This window comes from Eulemur rufifrons, chromosome 16 (assembly GCF_041146395.1).
Source record: "Eulemur rufifrons isolate Redbay chromosome 16, OSU_ERuf_1, whole genome shotgun sequence".
Classification (NCBI taxonomy): domain Eukaryota; kingdom Metazoa; phylum Chordata; class Mammalia; order Primates; family Lemuridae; genus Eulemur; species Eulemur rufifrons.
Window position 1 is genome coordinate 44,905,239 of NC_090998.1, and position 18,357 is coordinate 44,923,595.

Genomic DNA, 18,357 nt, shown 5'->3' on the forward strand with positions numbered 1-18,357 from the left:
CCCTGGCCCCATCAACACCCTGCTCATGCCCTTCTCCTTCCCCAGGACTCACGCCAACGGCTCCATCAAGCGCGGCAGCAAAGACAATGCCACAGATTCCGTGCCGCTGCGCACTGGCATCGGTGTGCAGCTTAAAGACATCAAAGTCTTCAACCGGGACCGGCAGAAAGGTGAGGCTGGGGCTCTGGGCTGGGGAGGAGAGGTGAGAGGGGACACGCTGGTCCGGGAGTGCTCTCCCCGGGGAACCCAGAGTGGGAGGGCTGGGAGAGAAGTTGGACCCACGAGGGCCCTTCCCAGTGGCCCAAGACCCAGGGATGGGAAGGAGAGGTTGAGGAGTGCTGGGGCCCAGAGAGTCCTCTGAGCTGGGGAGACTGAGGCAGAGCAGGGTGCTTCTGCCTGGGTGACAGACGCAGCAGTGAGCCTTTTCCTGAGGCAGGCCGTGCCCTCTGTAACCCCCCTCCCCCAGGCACCAACGTGTGTGCAGTGGCCAACGGTGGGTGCCAGCAGCTGTGCCTGTACCGCGGCGGCGGGCAGCGGGCCTGCGCCTGCGCCCACGGGATGCTGGCTGAAGATGGGGCATCATGCCGTGAGTACGCCGGTTACCTGCTCTACTCGGAGCGCACCATCCTCAAGAGCATCCACCTGTCGGATGAGCGCAACCTCAACGCGCCCGTGCAGCCCTTCGAGGACCCCGAGCACATGAAGAATGTCATCGCTCTGGCCTTTGACTACCGGGGAGGCACCTCCCCAGGCACCCCCAATCGCATCTTCTTCAGCGACATCCACTTTGGGAACATCCAGCAGATCAACGACGATGGCTCCGGGAGGACCACCATTGTGGAGAGTGAGCCCAGGCCCTGAGCCTTCCCGGGAAGGGGTCGGGGGGAGTGGGCGTGAGTGCAGACCCTCAGCCATCAGCGCTCCCAACCCCAGATCTGAATCCCATCTCTGCAGAATAGCCAGAAGGCACCACACCCAGTGCAGTTTCAGAAAGTTTCTCTGTATCTGGGGTCAGAGCTGGCCCCCCTGTGCCTCCCACACTGGTCCTGGTTCTGCCTCCAGGCTGCACAGACGAGCGGAGGTCCCTGCGGAGCCCGGCTCTCACACGCACAGGCTGCGGAGACCGGGCTCAACTCTGTCACTTAGTTCAGTGACCTGGGCAAGTTTCTGCCTCTCACCAAGCCTGAGCTTTCTCGTCTGAGTCACGAGGCAGGATTCCCTGGGACGGGGCCGGGGAAGGCTGAGCTCAGCGCAGGGTACGCAGCGTGTGCTCTGTGAGAGCAGTTGAGGTGTCAGAGCTGTCACTGTAGAACAGCCTTTCAGCTCTTCCTCAGCCTGGATACCCCGAGGTCCTTTGACTCACTCGTTTGCTCATTTATTCATTCATCTGGTCCGTAAAGACCTGCCAGGCACTGAACTAGGTGCTGGGCATACAGAGGTGACAAAAAAACAGGCCTGTCCTCCCAGCTTCCTCCGGGACATTTTCTGCTCTGCTTAGTCCAGTCCACCTGTCTGTATAAAATGTAGTGTCCAAAGCTAAACTCAACGTTCTGTCGCCTTAGCTCGACCAGGAGAGACTAGCAGAATGTCCCCTCCCCCAGGCTGTTGTGCATACTACAGCACAACGTCACCTTTTGTCAACCGCCTTGTCATGCAGGTTGGAGCCACTAACCCCCGAGTCTTCCTCTTGCTCTGCTGTTCCACTGTGTCTCTCGTTGTGCCGTAGTTCTTTAACCTGAGTTTAGGCATCTGCTTTATAACACAATCCGGTTCAGCGTCTTTCTAAGTAGCAAGCTCCCCAGTACAGGCCACGTGGGGGTGGTTTACTGAAATCCACATTGTGCTCAACTCAGCAGAACTCCAGCTCTGGAAAACTGTGACCACAACATGAAGCCAAATGACACAGGGGGAGGCCCAGGGAGGTGGACCGTGCGTCATCTGGGTGGGCGACGGGGCAGCACGGCAGGGGTTAGGGGAACTGGAGGTCAGATCTAGGGGTTCCTGAGCCTCTGTCATACCCTACACGTTCCCATCCCCCACTGCCCCTCCGGCTCTGCTCCCCAGCCCCTCCCAACCCACGGCTGCTCCTGCCTCTTCACAGATGTGGGCTCCGTGGAAGGCCTGGCTTATCACCGTGACTGGGACACGCTCTACTGGACAAGCTACACGACATCCACCATCACCCGCCACACCGTGGACCAGACCCGGCTGGGGGCCTTCGAGCGCGAGACAGTCATCACCATGTCTGGAGACGACCACCCTCGGGCCTTCGTGCTGGACGAGTGCCAGAAGTGAGTGGCTGCCCTGGCTGGGGGGGTTGGTAGCAGAAACTGCCCCCGGCAGACCCAGGTGAGGGTGCAGGAGAGGCGGGCTCTGTCCCAAGCCCCACCCTTCCTTGCCGTGTGACCTTGGGTGAGCTGCATAAGCTCTCTGTGTCCCCTTCTGTGATACAAGGGTGCTGATATTTCAGGTGCCTGAACCCAGGGGAGGGCTGGGACTGTAGGGGACGCCTCTGGCTTTGTGACTGATTCATCCACCAGAGAGCCGTGATCAAGGTGGAGAAGGGCCTCTGTGGCTCTGGGACTCGCTGAAGCCCCGTCAGGTGGGAGCCTCGGGCTGGGCCCGTTCGAGCCTCCTGGCTGTGGGGAACAGGGGAGGCAGCCAGCGATGACTCCCACGGGGCCGTGCACCACGGAGGCAGTGGCCCCTCACGGGGCCTGGAAGTGGAAAGACACGGAAGGGCAGACACGGAAGGGAAGCTCAAGGCAGGGCAGAACAGCAAGGGGACCTCCCACGCCGCAGGGTGGAGCAGGCCTGGGCATGGCCGGGAAGCTCGGTCAGGTTGTGAGGAGTCAAGAGCACAAGCCCAGGAGAACTTGGGAGAAAACGTCCCGGCTGGGAGCTGCCCCCCAGGGCCCACCCGCAGTCTCCGTTCTCCCACAGGGGCAGCCCTGTCCCCACTGCAGGGCCTCTAGTGAACCACCCCCTCGCTTTAGCAACCCTGGCCCACGTATGAGAAACAGTTTTTTTCCCCTGATTCAGCAGCACTTGGAATGTTTTTTAAAAGCTTTACTAGGAAACTAAGGGACAAACAAAACTCAAAAGCGACTGCATAGAAACGGTGAGTGTACTAACCCCAGATTCCTTACCCTGATGTAAATCAAGTCCGGTCCCAGCCCAGCCTGCCTGGCACAGCCGACCCAGCACAAGGGCCCTCTGTTCCCTCCTGCCTCGGCTGTCTGGCACGTACGTGGCTGATGACGGAGATCCAGTCTTCCCTGCTGTGACCCTTGGTGACCTCACCTGTCTGGGGCTGGTCCGTCATGGGCCTGGAGCCTCGTGGAGGGGCCGTCACGCTGGCTCCCCTGCCTGCCTCCCACCCCATCCCAGAGGAAGCCCCCATGGTTGCCTACCACGTTCCTTTCCTCTGAGCCCAGGGGGCTCTGTCGTTCATTCAGCAAGTGGCTTTGAGAACAATGATGCGTGAGGATCTGGTAGAGACTGAGAGGGACGTGGGCCCTGCCTTGGGCGTATCTGAGTCACTCATGCTGAGGCTGCAGGGAGCCTCATGACCGTGCCAAGGACCTGCTCCAGCCTGGAGGTTGGGAACGTGTCCTCAAGGAGGCGGCGTGTGAGCAGCATCCGAGGATGACGGGAGTGGGCTGAGCAGGAGCCGGCTCAGTGCCCAGGGAGACAGCTGAGCTGTCAGGAGGGGCCTCCCTTGGCCAGAAGAAGTGGGCACTTCGGGGGTGTTGCAAGGAGCCAGTGTGGACCCAGAGGGAGGGGCAGGGGTGAATAGAGGCTCTGACCGCCCAGCCTTCTCCAGAGCCCACCCCGAAGCTGGCACTGGGACACCGATGGCCCGGGGAGCTCACAGTCGGACGTTTAGAAAGTCCACAGAGTCCTGGCTGCTGCCCACCTGCCCCCAGGAAAGCCACTCTCCTCCCTCCCGCCATCCCGGGGAGCGGTTTTGCCAAACCCACAATTGCATCACATATAATCCTTCCATGTGCAAGAGTTTGCTGACGACGGGAAGAAAGCCACTGTGAGTGTGGGCGAGGCTTGACCCAAGGGTGCTGAAGTCCCCAGTGGGGACCGACAAGTCAAGCCCAGTCCTGACAAGTCAAGGACGGTGACTGGCCACTGACCCGAGACATGCGTCCTATCTTATGGAAGCCTCCCTCCAAGCTGGTGTCCTGACTCCAGAGCCATCCAGAACCCCTGTCCCCTCTAGGATGAAGCCTTTCAACTCGGAGCCTTATCCCCATGAGCTCCCAAGGTCCGGAGCAGCAGCGTCTCCCTGCGGGCCAGAAGCGTCATTCTCCCGCGAGAGTTGAGCAAGAGGAGGCAGTGGTTCAACCTGACAGAGACCCTGGGCCGAGGCAGGGCGGGGGGGAATGAGCAGAGTGAGACCCGCAGAGGCTTGAGGAGACGAGCTCGCAGCTGGAGGACAGGTCCCTGGCCAGGACGCAGAGGGGTGGGGCAGGCGGGGGCGGAGGCGTTGGAATCAGGGCAGGAGCAGGTGCTGCTAGAGGACTGGGGGGTGGAACTGGCTCTTGTGTCGCTCAGTGGTTCTCAAACTCCAGTGTGCGTAAGGATCACCCAGGGAGCGTGGGCATGTGCTAGTCCGTCCCCTGAGCGTCTCTGGGGTCTTCCACGGCCATCTCTCCAGCCCACCTCCACCTCGAGAGGAGCATGGGGTGATTGGTGGCTGTTCCCATCACCTCCTTTGCTGAGGGGAAGCCAAGGCTCAGGGGGCCAAGAGGCTCATTGGAGGTCAGAGCCAGGACGAGCAGAGCTGGGGCTCCAACCCCAAATGTGCAAAGGCCTTAAATCATGGAGAAGCTGATTCTCAAGAACTCCTTGAGGGTAGGATCCACGTGTCCCCAAGACCTAGGCCACACTCCACGTTCAACAAGGGTTTCCTGCGTGGTCTGGAAAAGAGCCAGCGTCATTGCAGAGAAGAGAGCAGTTAAGGAGAAAACCGTGGAAAATCCGCAGTGTGTGCCATCTGTCGTTACGATGGGATCAACTTTTTCAGTTCTCCCAACCACTCTGTGAGGCAGGTGGTGTTACTATCCCCACTTCATAGAGGAGGAAACTGAGGCACGAGGCAGTTGTTGCCTCAGGGCACCCAGCTGGTAAGTGGTAGAGCCAGGATTGGAACCCCAGAGCTGGTCTTACTTGGCCACATTGTCCCTCATCTCAGCAAATGCAGATGGGCATCTCACAGACACACGGCTCACGCAGAGTAAGTCAGACTCGGCCACGTGGTGCATGAATCGTCTGCACAGCAGCCGGGCCCTTCCTGGGCATCGGGGCTGTGCGGGCTGCAGGTGGCTGCACGTGCTGGCCTGTGCCTTCCGTGCCAGCCTCTCTGGCTTTGGATCCTGATCCCTGTGCCCCCCCCCCAGCCTGATGTTCTGGACCAACTGGAACGAGCAGCACCCCAGCATCATGCGCGCGGCCCTGTCGGGAGCCAACGTCCTCACGCTCATCGAGAAGGACATTCGCACCCCCAACGGCCTGGCCATCGACCACCGTGCAGAGAAGCTCTACTTCTCCGACGCCACCCTGGACAAGATCGAGCGGTGCGAGTATGACGGCTCCCACCGCTATGTGAGTCTCGGGCAGGCAGTGGGGGTGGGAGGGCCAGGGCACGGCCCGTCTGCCCAAGCACAGAGTGGGGGGGAAGTCGCAGGGCAGGCAGGCAGGGAGTCCTGTGAAGGCCCAGACCTTGGGCAGCCCCACCCTGTCTGGCCTGGTGTCCTCATCAGTTAGGCAAGGGAGGTGGCAAGAAGCCTGTGCGGGTCTTTGTCACCCTGCGACTGTTGGCCCAGCCCCTCAGCCCTGCAGCCGGCTGCGGTCAGATGGAGTCAGGGTGAGAGGCCTGAGTGACACCAGGATGGTGATGGTGCCGTCCCCACAGGTGATCCTGAAGTCGGAGCCTGTTCACCCCTTCGGCTTGGCTGTGTACGGGGAGCACATCTTCTGGACCGACTGGGTGCGGCGGGCAGTGCAGCGGGCCAACAAGTACGTGGGCAGCGACATGAAGCTGCTGCGCGTGGACATCCCCCAGCAGCCCATGGGCATCATCGCTGTGGCCAAGGACACCAACAGCTGTGAGTGGGGCCACTGCCAGCAGCCCCGCCCTGCTGCCCTTGAACCCACCCACACAAGCACATGCACGCTTCAGCCGGGTCCTGTACACACCTCTGCCCCCAAGCAACGCCAAAAGACCTACACTCCTCTGCCCCAGCTCCCCCAAGACCACTGTGCACACATGCATGGCCTCTGCACACGCCTAGGCCAAGTCACTCACACACACTTTCATATCACCCAACCCCCACCCCCTGCCCCGGCCCCCAGGGCTCATCCACAGCCGTGGACACCCCCGCCACTTGCCCTGGCCATCGCCCTCACCCGGGGCCACATGCACATCCCAGAGCCTGAACGCACAGGTGTGCCAGGCTCTGCCCGCACCAGCCCTCGGGGTGCACGTGTGCACGTACACGCCACACTGGTTGGCTGACCTCGCGTGCCCCTCACAGATCTGCAGCTCTCTCAGGTCTGTCACACACGCCCTGGGGCCCACCACAACACACAGGATCTCAAGGCCCTTGGATCAGAATCTCCTAAGATAAGCCTCGAAGCCCACAGTGCCCCACCTAAGAGTACACACATCCCCGACCTCACATCCACCCTCAAACACCCTGCACCTGCCCTCCTGCAGCGGCCCTGCCCTGCACCCTCCCCACGGGCTGTGCCGCTGCGGCTGTGCCTGCTGTAGCAGTCAGGGGCCGACTCCGTGAAGCTGTGTGGGCAGGTGGGGCGCTTTGCGTACGCAGAGAGCACTCTTCACCCCACGGTTGCTCCGTCCTGCTCAGGTGAACTCTCCCCTTGCCGAATCAACAACGGGGGCTGCCAGGACCTGTGTCTGCTTACTCACCAAGGCCACGTCAACTGCTCATGCCGGGGAGGCCGAATCCTCCAGGAGGACCTCACCTGCCGAGGTGAGTGGGGGTGGAGGGGCTGGCGGGGGACCCGAGCACACACTGGGGACCATTTCTTCCCACATTCTCCGGCCTGGCCCCCCAAAGCCTTTTACCAGGGAGAAGCTGGCATGACCTCAGTTCCTGGGGGGAGAGGGGTATGGGCGCTCCGGCTGGGGCCCTGGCTCACAGAGCTCCCCCCGGCCCTCCCCAGCGGTGAACTCCTCCTGTCGAGCGCAAGACGAGTTTGAGTGTGCCAATGGCGAGTGCATCAACTTCAGCCTGACGTGCGATGGTGTCTCCCACTGCAAAGACAAGTCCGATGAGAAGCCATCCTACTGCAGTAAGGAGCCAGCTCCAGCCCCTGCCTCTTGCAGGCACGGAGTCTGCGTCCTTCCCGATCCCCCCCCACCCCAGGCCCTCAGTCACCAGCCTCAGCCCCCGCAGGGTGGGGTGTGAGCACCCCAGCTCCCGGCCTGCAGAGGGGGCTGGGGAGCTCATGAAGGACAGAGCCACCGTTAGCCTCTACCGCCCGCTGCAGTTACTGAACACACGATGAGTCATCAGAGGCAGCCCCTTCCCTGTGCCTGCGGCTGACTCTCGTCCTGCTCCCTCTCTGCAGACTCGCGCCGCTGCAAGAAGACTTTCCGCCAGTGCAACAACGGACGCTGTGTGTCCAACATGCTTTGGTGCAACGGGGCAGATGACTGCGGGGACGCCTCTGACGAGATCCCCTGCAACAGTGAGTGACGCTCCGGCACGCACCTGCTCTCTGCCCCAGCTCACCCTGGCTGAGCCTTTGTCCCCAGGCCCCACGGCATCGGGTTCAGGGCACTCTGTGATGGGCCTGGGCAGGTGCTTTGGGCCAGGAGCTCTGTCCTGGCCCCCTGACCCCCACAGAGAGGACTCTGACCTGATGGGACGGGGTGGGTGCTGTTCTAGAAACAGCCTGTGGTGTGGGTGAATTCCGCTGCCGGGACGGGACCTGCATCGGGAACTCCAGCCGCTGCAACCAGTTTGTGGATTGTGAGGACGCCTCGGATGAGATGAACTGCAGTGAGTGACACCCCCTTGCCGTGCCTTCTGGGCTCCCCACCTGTCTCTGTCCCTGCCCCTCCTCTGGGCCCTCCGTCCAGCCCCACATGGCAGGCTCCATCTCCCCGCAGCCCTGTCCCTGTCCTGCTCCTGGGCTCCCCTGGGAGTGGACAGTGTGAATGGTGCCCCACCTGAAGGGCACAGTTCGACTTTCCAAAGCACAGGAAGGTGCTGTAGGACTGGCAGCTGCCCTGGGGCGTTGTGGAAGAAACCAGGCATCACCTTCACCCCCTCCCCACCAGGTGCCACCGACTGCAGCAGCTACTTCCGCCTGGGCGTGAAGGGTGTGCTCTTCCAGCCCTGCGAGCGCACCTCCCTCTGCTACGCACCCAGCTGGGTGTGCGACGGTGCCAACGACTGCGGGGACTACAGTGACGAGCGAGACTGCCCAGGTGGGCCTCGGGCATGGGTGTGGTGGGTGGCGGCTGAGGTGAGCAGGGCCCTCACACCCCCTTGCCCCCAGGCGTGAAGCGCCCCAGATGCCCCCTGAATTACTTCGCCTGCCCCAGTGGGCGCTGCATCCCCATGAGCTGGACGTGCGACAAGGAGGACGACTGTGAACACGGCGAGGATGAGACCCACTGCAGTGAGTGACCAGAGCACCCTCTCACCTGAGCGCTAAGACCCCACCAGCCACCCCCCCGAAGGGCACCCAGGCCCTTTGTCCCATGTCTCCACCCCAGACTCCAGGCTCAGAAGTGGAACCTGTCCCTAGCCCCGGCTGAGCCCCGGCAGAGGGGCACCATGGGCACTTCCCTGTCCTCCCATGGCATCGGCCTGCCCAGCTGGGTGACCTGCCACCCGTCCCCCTCTAACTGTGGCTTCCAACTGCCCCAGACAAGTTCTGCTCGGAGGCCCAGTTTGAGTGCCAGAACCATCGCTGCATCTCCAAGCAGTGGCTGTGTGACGGCAGCGATGACTGCGGGGACGGCTCAGATGAGGCAGCTCACTGTGGTGAGAGGACTGGGATGGTGCCAGGGAGGTGACACACTCCTGCAAGGGGTCAGCACAGCAGGGAAGCTGCCCCACCTGCCCCTGAGTCTCGGTGGCCCCCTGCTCCCCCACAGAAGGCAAGACGTGCGGCCCCTCCTCCTTCTCCTGCCCTGGCACCCACGTGTGTGTCCCAGAGCGCTGGCTCTGCGACGGGGACAAGGACTGTGCAGACGGCGCTGATGAGAGCATCGCAGCTGGCTGCTGTGAGTGGCGGGGCGCGAGGAGTGGGCAGCCAGCCAGTGGCCGGGCTCACTAGGGAGGGGGCGCCTCAGTGGGGCTCCCCCGGCTGGTTAGTGGCAGAGCCATTGCTACAGCCCCGGTGCCCAGACTCCTGTCCCGGGCTCTGCCCACTCTGCCACTCGGACCACAGGAGGCTCGGGGCCGGGGACAGTCAGCAGCGGGCCGGGCAGGGGCTGGGCTGGCGCGGGGCTGAGGGGCCGCATCCGCCTCCGTCTGCAGTATACAACAGCACCTGCGATGACCGAGAGTTCATGTGCCAGAACCGCCAGTGCATCCCTAAGCATTTCGTGTGCGACCATGACCGTGACTGCGCCGACGGCTCGGACGAGTCCCCCGAGTGTGGTGAGCCCCGGCTGTGGTGGGGGCGGGCCCTGCCTCGGCTGCGCCTGCGCATCAGCCTCACCTGCCCCCTTCTCCCCCAGAGTATCCGACCTGCGGCCCCAGCGAGTTCCGCTGTGCCAACGGGCGCTGTCTGAGCTCCCGCCAGTGGGAGTGCGACGGCGAGAATGACTGCCATGACCAGAGCGATGAGGCTCCCAAGAACCCGCACTGCACCAGCCCAGGTGGGCCTCCGCCCGCTGGCCCCCCTCCCCCGCCCCAGACTGCCCGGGCGCCCGCTGACCTGCCGCCTCCGCCCTCCCCAGAGCACAAGTGCAATGCCTCCTCGCAGTTCCTGTGCAGCAGCGGGCGCTGTGTGGCCGAGGCGCTGCTCTGCAACGGCCAGGACGACTGCGGCGACGGCTCGGACGAGCGCGGCTGCCACGTCAACGAGTGCCTCAGCCGCAAGCTCAGCGGCTGCAGCCAGGACTGCGAGGACCTCAAGATCGGCTTCAAGGTGTGCCCAGCCCCGGGGAGAGAGCGTCCACACCCCAGGCCTGGCCAGAGCTCCCTTCTCCACTGCCTCATTCATTCATGCATTCATTCATCCAACAAGTGTTCACTGAGCACCTATTCTGTGCCAGGCGTGTCCCAGGCACTGGAATACAGCAGTGAACAAGACAGAAATCTCTACTTGGCTGGGTTCTGCATCTGTCTGGGGAGTAGAGCCAGCAGGATTTGAGGGAGACAGGAGTGAGATGTCAAGTAGGCCACAGATACACAGGCCTGGAGTTCAAGGGAGAGGCCCCTACTGGAGAGAGAAATCTGGGAGTTATCACCATAGAGATGCTATTTAAATCCATGAGCCTGAGTGTGATTCCCAAGGGAGTGAGTGTCGTTGGGAAAAGGAGGTCCCAGGCCTGAGCCCCTTGCTGGGCAACAGCACAACTGCGGGGGCGGGAGGGAGGGCTTCCAGCAGAGGAGTCTGAGAAGGAGCCACCGCTGAGGCTGAGATGGCCACGTGACGAAGGCATTTCTCGGGGAGAGCGTGGGCAGCTCTGCCAGGCGATGCTCACAGGGCATGTGGGAGGAGGCCTGGGCATCGGCCTCTGGGTGCAGAAAACATGCACACTCGGTGACCTCACGCACCCGGTTCCTCTGGGGTGAGGGCCAGACTGCTAGCTGGGTGGGCTCAGTACCCATGTGCCCCCCTCCCCTGGCAAGGCGGGCTGGAGGGAATCGGAGCCTGAGAGGGCCTCCGACCCAGGGCTCCAGGGTGGGAGGCCCAGACCCCTGCCACGTGCCCAGCCAAGTCTCTCTGTGCCCGCAGTGCCGCTGTCGCCCTGGCTTCCGGCTGAAGGACGACGGCCGGACATGTGCCGATGTGGACGAGTGCAGCACCAGCTTCCCCTGCAGCCAGCGCTGTGTCAACACCCATGGCAGCTACAAGTGTCTGTGTGTGGAGGGCTACGCCCCCCGCGGCGGCGACCCCCACAGCTGCAAAGCTGTGACTGGTGAGACGGGTGCCCAGAGCGTGTGAGGTGGCCCGGGCAGCTGGGGGCTCTGGCGGGAGGGCTGGGGAGCAGGGCTGCTGGAGTGCCCCGGCCAGGAGCTGAGCCAGGCTCCCCTGTCTCCAGACGAGGAGCCGTTCCTGATCTTCGCCAACCGCTACTACCTGCGCAAGCTCAACCTGGATGGCTCCAACTACACGTTGCTTAAGCAGGTGCCAGAGCTGGGCCCTCCTCCACCCTGCCCGTCTCCCCCACCCCATTCCTCCACTTGGGCCGTGGTCGTCTCCCCTACTGCTTCTCCAGCCACTCCTCCCCCAGCTGCAGATATTGCCCCTGCTGCCACAGCAGGCTTCTCCCCTCCCCCATTCCCCAAATCAGGGCCTGAACAACGCTGTCGCCTTGGACTTTGACTACCGAGAGCAGATGATTTACTGGACGGATGTGACAACCCAGGGCAGCATGATCCGCAGGATGCACCTCAATGGCAGCAACGTGCAGGTGAGGCAGGCGGGGCTCTGCGCTGATACCCTGGGGCCCCCAGACTGTGTCTGCTTTCAGGGCATCTCCCTGTCTCCCCACGTTCCTGCCAAAGTCATTTCCTTCTCTGCCCAGAGTCACGACATGATTCTGCTTGTCCTAGCTTCTCTCCCCTCCCGCCCAGCAGAGACCAGGGGAATCCTCCAGCTCTTCCCATCTGCCAGCCCCAGGCCTCCCTCATTACCAGGAAGTCCCCCTCATGTCTGACCTCCCTTAAACGTGTGCTCCCAGGCCCTGGGAGAGGGAGCTCTGCCCGGTTTTTATCCATGGGGGAGGCCGAGGGTCCTTCCCCAGGTCACCAGGGCTCCTTTCCATGCTCCTGCCTGCAGGTGCTGCACCGGACGGGCCTCAGCAACCCTGACGGGCTGGCCGTGGACTGGGTGGGTGGCAACCTGTACTGGTGCGACAAAGGCCGGGACACCATTGAAGTGTCCAAGCTCAACGGGGCCTATCGGACGGTGCTGGTCAGCTCTGGCCTCCGTGAGCCCAGGGCTCTGGTGGTGGACGTGCAGAATGGGTATGTGGGCGAGGGTTGGGGACCCTGAAAGCAGGTGGTAGCCTCAGGCAGCCAGGCCCCATGTGGGACCAGTTGCTGGATCTCCTGGGGCTCACTGCCCACTCCCTGCCAGGTACCTGTACTGGACAGACTGGGGTGACCACTCGCTGATAGGCCGGATCGGCATGGATGGGTCCAGCCGCAGTGTCATTGTGGACACCAAGATCACGTGGCCCAATGGGCTGACATTGGACTACGTCACCGAGCGCATCTACTGGGCCGACGCGAGAGAGGACTACATTGAGTTTGCCAGCCTGGATGGCTCCAATCGCCACGTCGGTCAGTGTGCCAGTGAGGCAGCCCAGCACCGCAGACCTCTCGGGATGGGCGTCTGAAGTGACAGGGGACCGGGTATTTAGGGCAAGAGTGTCCATAGTAGCCAGGGGACATGGTCCCAGAACACCACCCACCAGGGGCCTGGGGGCTCAAAGCACCCCAGGGTGCTCGCCTGGACTGGCCACCACCCAGCTCCCTGGGAAGGAGGCAAGGGGGCCCTTCCCACGTACAGTCCTGATGACGGCCCCAAGGAAGGTGGGAGTGGGAGGCCTGGGGCTGGAGAACTGCAGCACCCCCTGCCCTCAGGGGAACCACGTGCTGCTGTGGAGCAGGGACTTGCCGTCGGACAGTCTGGGTCTGGACTCCAGCTCTGACACTTGCTAGCTTTGCGACCTCGGGAAGCCACTGAGCCATCGGGGCCTGGGCTCAGGACCACCTCGCAGGTTATGGTGGGGGCTGAGGCTGGGCAGGCAGGGCACCCAGCTGCCCTCAGCGCTGACTGGCGCTCTGTCGCCCCGGCCCCTCAGTGCTGAGCCAGGACATCCCGCACATCTTCGCACTCACTCTGTTTGAGGACTACGTCTACTGGACTGATTGGGAAACAAAGTCCATCAACCGAGCCCACAAGACCACGGGCGCCAACAAAACACTCCTCATCAGCACCCTGCACCGGCCCATGGACCTGCACGTCTTCCACGCCCTGCGCCAGCCGGACGGTAAGCGGCAAGAGCGGGAGCAGGGTTCCCTGGGTGTTGGGGACCCAGCGGGGCTTCCTGCTTATCCTCTCTCCAGCATCGATTGAGCCCTCTCTGCCAAACTCTGGAAGATTCCAGGAAAGTGTAGACAGAGTATGGTCCTGGGACTGGGCCCAGCCCTGGAGTCTTGCGGCAGCGAGGCCCTGAGCCATCGGACGCTGCAGTGGAGGAGGGTGGGCCCAGGTGCAGGCCTCGCAGGGCCCGGCGGGACAGCAGGCCTTGCAGGGCCCGGCGGGACAGCAGGCCTGGCGAGGGCAGGAGAGCTGAGTCTGGGACCCTGACAGAGTCTGCTCCTGTCTCTGGCTTCAGCTCTCACCTGCAAGAGGCAGGATTTAGATCCACCCACCTCCGCCCAGGGTAGCGTGAGCTAGGCAGCCTTTGCAAGACCAGAAAGTGTGTCCCCAGCAAGCACTACCCTCACACTGCTAGCAGCCCGCAGCTCGGGGAGCAGTGTCCGCAAACGGGACCCAGGTGGCCCCCCTTAACCACCTTTCTCTGGCAGTGCCCAATCACCCCTGCAAGGTCAACAATGGTGGCTGCAGCAACCTGTGCCTGCTGTCCCCTGGGGGGGGCCACAAATGTGCCTGCCCCACCAACTTCTACCTGGGCGGCGATGGGCGCACCTGTGTGTCCAACTGCACAGCGAGCCAGGTAAGGTTCTCCCTCTAGACACCCCTGCCAGTGCCTGTCCCCAGGGGCCCTACACCAGCACGCCCAACCCTCTTGGACCCCAACACCTGCTCTGATGTCCTCATGCATCTGGGTTGCCCATGCTAACACCCCCACATTTCTTGCCTACCTCTTGTCTCCCCACAGCAATACTTTTACACCTGTCACCTCACACAAACACCTCCCACCCTACCTTGACCCTCCTCACCGAGCCCCGGGCACTGACCTCCACACACTCCCCCCACACCTGACCTTCCTGCACTCGTCATACCCCAACCTGCTGGCCAGCTCAACCTCCCCCCGAGAGACCCTGACCCCGCCACTCCTTTGGAACATCCCAGCCCCTCCAAAGAAAAACTTCTGAGTTCCCCAGACCCCCATCAACCCCTCTTGCCCCCACCTGCCCTTCAGTTTGTGTGCAAGAACGACAAGTGCATCCCCTTCTGGTGGAAGTGTGACACCGAAGACGACTGCGGAGACCACTCGGATGAGCCCCCAGACTGCCGTGAGTGCCCAGGGCCGGGTGGCGGGACAGTCCTCAGGCTGCCGTGTCCCTCAAGGGGGCCTGGTCGTGCCCACCCAGCCCTTCTGACACTGAACCTTCCTCCCGACAGCTGAGTTCAAATGCCGCCCAGGACAGTTCCAGTGCTCCACAGGCATCTGCACAAACCCTGCCTTCATCTGTGACGGGGACAATGACTGCCAGGACAACAGTGATGAGGCCAATTGCGGTAAAGGGCTGCCCAGTTACCACTGTCCTCCTTCCCCCACTTTTTTCTCTCCCAAGAATTTGGGGATTTCAGGGGCAAGGAAGCTGCAGCCAACAGTAGTTTCCCTCCGGGCTAGATTCCTGCTGCCCGAAGCCCTGAGCCTGCAGCCTCCCTGCTGAGGGGGTGGGCGCCCCCTCCCCGCCCAAGTCCGCTGTCTGCCATTAGTTACCCCTCCTTCCCAACAGACATCCACGTCTGCCTGCCCAGCCAGTTCAAGTGCACCAACACCAACCGCTGCATTCCCGGCATCTTCCGCTGCAACGGGCAGGACAACTGCGGAGACGGGGAGGACGAGCGGGACTGCCGTGAGTGCCCGCGGGGCAGGCGGGGCCAGTGGTGGGAGGCAGCGTGACAGCACAGTTGACATGAGCCTCCCCACCCCTTCTAGGGGCTCTCAAGTAACCGCAACATAGATCAGATTGGGCGGAACCTGGTGTGCTCATACAATCATCATGCGTGGTAGAGATATGTAGATCCAGAAAACAAAATGCACCAAAATTGGAGATAAACTGTTCCTTCTTCCCAAGAAATTGCTGGCAAGCCCAGGGCCAGGGCTTGAAGAGGGAGAAGACAGTGATCTTGAACTGAGATGGCAGGTGTAAGGGAGGGTCCTCCTTCTCTCGCTCACTCTGCAGCCGAGGTGACCTGCGCCCCCAACCAGTTCCAGTGCTCCATCACCAAGCGCTGCATCCCCCGAGTCTGGGTCTGCGACCGGGACAACGACTGTGTGGACGGCAGTGACGAGCCCGCCAACTGCAGTGAGTTCCCGGTGCTCCCGGAGCCCACCTTCCCTGCGGCCTCTGCTGCTCCCGCCCACTCCCCCCCCACCCCCCCCCCCACCCCCCGCTCACGGCTCCTGCAAGGAGCCTCACGCTCACCCCGGCCCCACCCCTTTGCAGCCCAGATGACCTGCGGAGTGGACGAGTTCCGCTGCAAGGACTCGGGCCGCTGCATCCCGGCACGCTGGAAGTGTGACGGAGAGGACGACTGTGGGGACGGCTCAGATGAGCCCAAGGAAGAGTGTGGTGAGCCCAGCCCCCGCTCTAGGAGGAAGGCAGTCTGCCTGGTGGGGAGGGACAGCAGTCTGGGGCCACCTGCTGAGTAGGTCACAGCGTGGCCCTGGTGCCAGGCTTCCTGTCACAGGGAGCCTGACCCTGGCAGGAGCTCACTTCCCCACGTCCACCCGTGCCTACCGCCCCCTAATGCCCCTGTCCACGCCCCGCACTTGCTGTGTGGCTGACCCTTCTCTGGCTGGGATGCCAACTACCCAGCCATCCTGACCACGCCTGCCCGAGACCCTGGCGTCTGCCCCACAGCCTGTCCCTGACTGCCCCCCATCTTGCCTCCGCTAGACGAGCGCACCTGTGAGCCATACCAGTTCCGCTGCAAGAACAACCGCTGCGTGCCAGGCCGCTGGCAGTGCGACTACGACAACGACTGTGGCGACAACTCCGACGAGGAGAGCTGCAGTATGTGCCCCCCCCAGCCCAGCCCAGCACGAGCCTCCCCCAGACCTCGGGCCCCCCTTCTCAGCAGCCTGGCCCCTCCTGCCACCAGGCTGTGCTAGAGCAGGTGGCCGCCTCCCTCCTCACCCCCCCACTCCATGTTGTGTATCTGAGTTTGTGCCATTTCACCTCATCTCATGTTTCTCTCCATTTTCACACTGTCCTCCTGGGGTTGCAGAGGTAGGTGTCTCTGACGTGCCTGTGTTCCCACCGCACCCTGAGTCTGCCCCAGAGCCCCCGTCCCTGTGCCGTGCCTCTGCCCATCGTCCCTTACTGGCCTCTCCCCAAACCCTGGTGCTTGTCTTAGTGGTCCTCACCCTCCCTTCCCTCCCCATACACAGTCTGTCCTGAGGGCAAGGCCAGGGACCTGTGCCCTCTCTCGTGTGTCTGTCCCCAGTGGGGTAAGTGTGAGCACCCTCTGTGCCCGGCTGCTCCCATAAGGACAGCCAGTTGGCTCTGCCCAGGATTGGTTGAGCATCTCGGTCATTATGCCAGACAGCTGTGGCCCTCAGGGATGCAGGGTTGGGCCTTGGGCTCAGGAGTTTCACTCTGCCAGGGGCTGGAGACGTTGCAAGGGCTGAGTCCCTGTGCCCACCCTCCTGGGGCCTGTCTCTCCCCTGTCCTCCCTCAGCCCCTCGGCCCTGCTCTGAGAGCGAGTTCTCCTGTGCCAATGGCCGCTGCATCGCTGGGCGCTGGAAGTGCGACGGGGACCACGACTGTGCAGACGGCTCAGATGAGGTGGGCAGAGACCAGAAGGAAGGAGGGATGGCCCCAGAAGGCAGAGCTCCGGGGGTGCCTAGAGCTGACCAGGCTGCTGCTCCCATGCCCACAGAAAGACTGCACCCCCCGCTGTGACATGGACCAGTTCCAGTGCAAGAGTGGTCACTGCATCCCCCTGCGCTGGCGCTGTGACGCGGATGCCGACTGCATGGATGGCAGTGACGAGGAAGCCTGTGGCACTGGTGGTGAGCCCCTCCAGCTTGGCTTCCGCCGACCCTACCACCGTGCCTCCACCCCATCATGTGGCCCAGTTCCTCACCCATTCTCTCTTTCCTGTATTCATTCTGAATGCAACAAATATTTATTGAGCGTTTACCATATGCCAGCCACTGTCATGGGTGCTGGGGATGTAGCAGTAAACAGGACACGGGGGCCCCAGGTACACATTTTTGTGCAGGCTGTCCCCAGTACAGTGACACCTAGTCAAAGGGCCAAAATCCATCAGGAACCTGTGGGCTGTGCTGTCTAGGCTCCGCCCCACGAGTTCCTACTAGGCACTTGGCTGACCCCTGAGGCAAAGTCCTGCTCACTTTCCTTTCCTGGGGCAGGAAGACAGTGCTCACCTCTGGCTGGCCTGCCTGGGCTCGGCGGCCCAGAGTGGGCAGCGTGAAGCCTGGGGCTTGTAGCAGGGTCGCCAACTCTGAGGGTAAACATCTGGCTCTGCCCTGCTGGGCGAGGCCTCCAACTCCCAGCTCAGTGCTGCTCCTCAGTATCTGCCATGGAACTGCACTGCCCGGTGCCCTCTGACCCTCCGAGCCTCAGACCCCCACCTGTCGGGGGAGGGGTGCACCCAGGCTAGCTCCTGCCCAGCAGCCTGCGGCTGATGGCTCATTCTTGGCTCTGTGCTCTCCCTGGCACCCAGTGCGGACCTGTCCCCTGGACGAGTTCCAGTGCAACAACACCTTGTGCAAGCCGCTGGCTTGGAAGTGCGACGGAGAGGACGACTGCGGAGACAACTCAGACGAGAACCCCGAGGAGTGCTGTGAGATTTGGGGCGCAGGCGCAGGGGCGGGGCTCCAGGTGGGGCGGGGCTCCAGGGGTGGGGCTCCCGGGCCCCCTCTCCGTGGGCAGCCTCCCCCCAAAACCGCAGGACTGATTCTGGCTGTGTCCTCCTGGCCGGCAGCCCGGTTCGTGTGCCCTCCCAACCGGCCCTTCCGTTGTAAGAACGACCGCGTCTGCCTGTGGATCGGGCGCCAGTGCGACGGCACGGACCACTGCGGGGATGGGACTGATGAGGAGGACTGTGGTGAGCAGGGGGCCAGCGATGGGGGGCTGCAGAGCGGGTGCTGCACAGGGGCTGAGTGTGGGCCAAGCGAGAGCTGCATCTGGGAAGCGGACTCACCTGGGAAGGGGAGGATCC

At 62.9% G+C, this 18,357-nt stretch overlaps 1 protein-coding gene across 1 annotated transcript in view; it reads left to right on the forward strand.

Annotated features, from left to right (window-relative positions):
* Window positions 1–18,357, forward strand: part of LRP1 (LDL receptor related protein 1) — a 76,823-nt gene that overhangs the window by 50,760 nt on the left and 7,706 nt on the right. Inside the window, exons 40-72 of the mRNA XM_069491744.1 lie at window positions 46–170; window positions 467–844; window positions 2,102–2,291; window positions 5,415–5,619; window positions 5,930–6,122; window positions 6,888–7,013; window positions 7,207–7,335; window positions 7,615–7,734; window positions 7,935–8,048; window positions 8,330–8,479; window positions 8,551–8,673; window positions 8,925–9,041; window positions 9,155–9,283; window positions 9,540–9,662; window positions 9,743–9,883; window positions 9,965–10,155; window positions 10,969–11,152; window positions 11,276–11,361; window positions 11,528–11,647; window positions 12,016–12,203; window positions 12,316–12,521; window positions 13,046–13,234; window positions 13,776–13,924; window positions 14,354–14,447; window positions 14,557–14,673; window positions 14,898–15,017; window positions 15,348–15,470; window positions 15,612–15,737; window positions 16,065–16,181; window positions 16,849–16,955; window positions 17,050–17,182; window positions 17,860–17,979; window positions 18,121–18,243. Of these exons, the coding sequence (XP_069347845.1) occupies window positions 46–170; window positions 467–844; window positions 2,102–2,291; window positions 5,415–5,619; window positions 5,930–6,122; window positions 6,888–7,013; window positions 7,207–7,335; window positions 7,615–7,734; window positions 7,935–8,048; window positions 8,330–8,479; window positions 8,551–8,673; window positions 8,925–9,041; window positions 9,155–9,283; window positions 9,540–9,662; window positions 9,743–9,883; window positions 9,965–10,155; window positions 10,969–11,152; window positions 11,276–11,361; window positions 11,528–11,647; window positions 12,016–12,203; window positions 12,316–12,521; window positions 13,046–13,234; window positions 13,776–13,924; window positions 14,354–14,447; window positions 14,557–14,673; window positions 14,898–15,017; window positions 15,348–15,470; window positions 15,612–15,737; window positions 16,065–16,181; window positions 16,849–16,955; window positions 17,050–17,182; window positions 17,860–17,979; window positions 18,121–18,243 (4,856 nt within the window). The remainder of the gene's footprint in view (window positions 1–45; window positions 171–466; window positions 845–2,101; window positions 2,292–5,414; window positions 5,620–5,929; window positions 6,123–6,887; window positions 7,014–7,206; window positions 7,336–7,614; window positions 7,735–7,934; window positions 8,049–8,329; window positions 8,480–8,550; window positions 8,674–8,924; window positions 9,042–9,154; window positions 9,284–9,539; window positions 9,663–9,742; window positions 9,884–9,964; window positions 10,156–10,968; window positions 11,153–11,275; window positions 11,362–11,527; window positions 11,648–12,015; window positions 12,204–12,315; window positions 12,522–13,045; window positions 13,235–13,775; window positions 13,925–14,353; window positions 14,448–14,556; window positions 14,674–14,897; window positions 15,018–15,347; window positions 15,471–15,611; window positions 15,738–16,064; window positions 16,182–16,848; window positions 16,956–17,049; window positions 17,183–17,859; window positions 17,980–18,120; window positions 18,244–18,357) is intronic.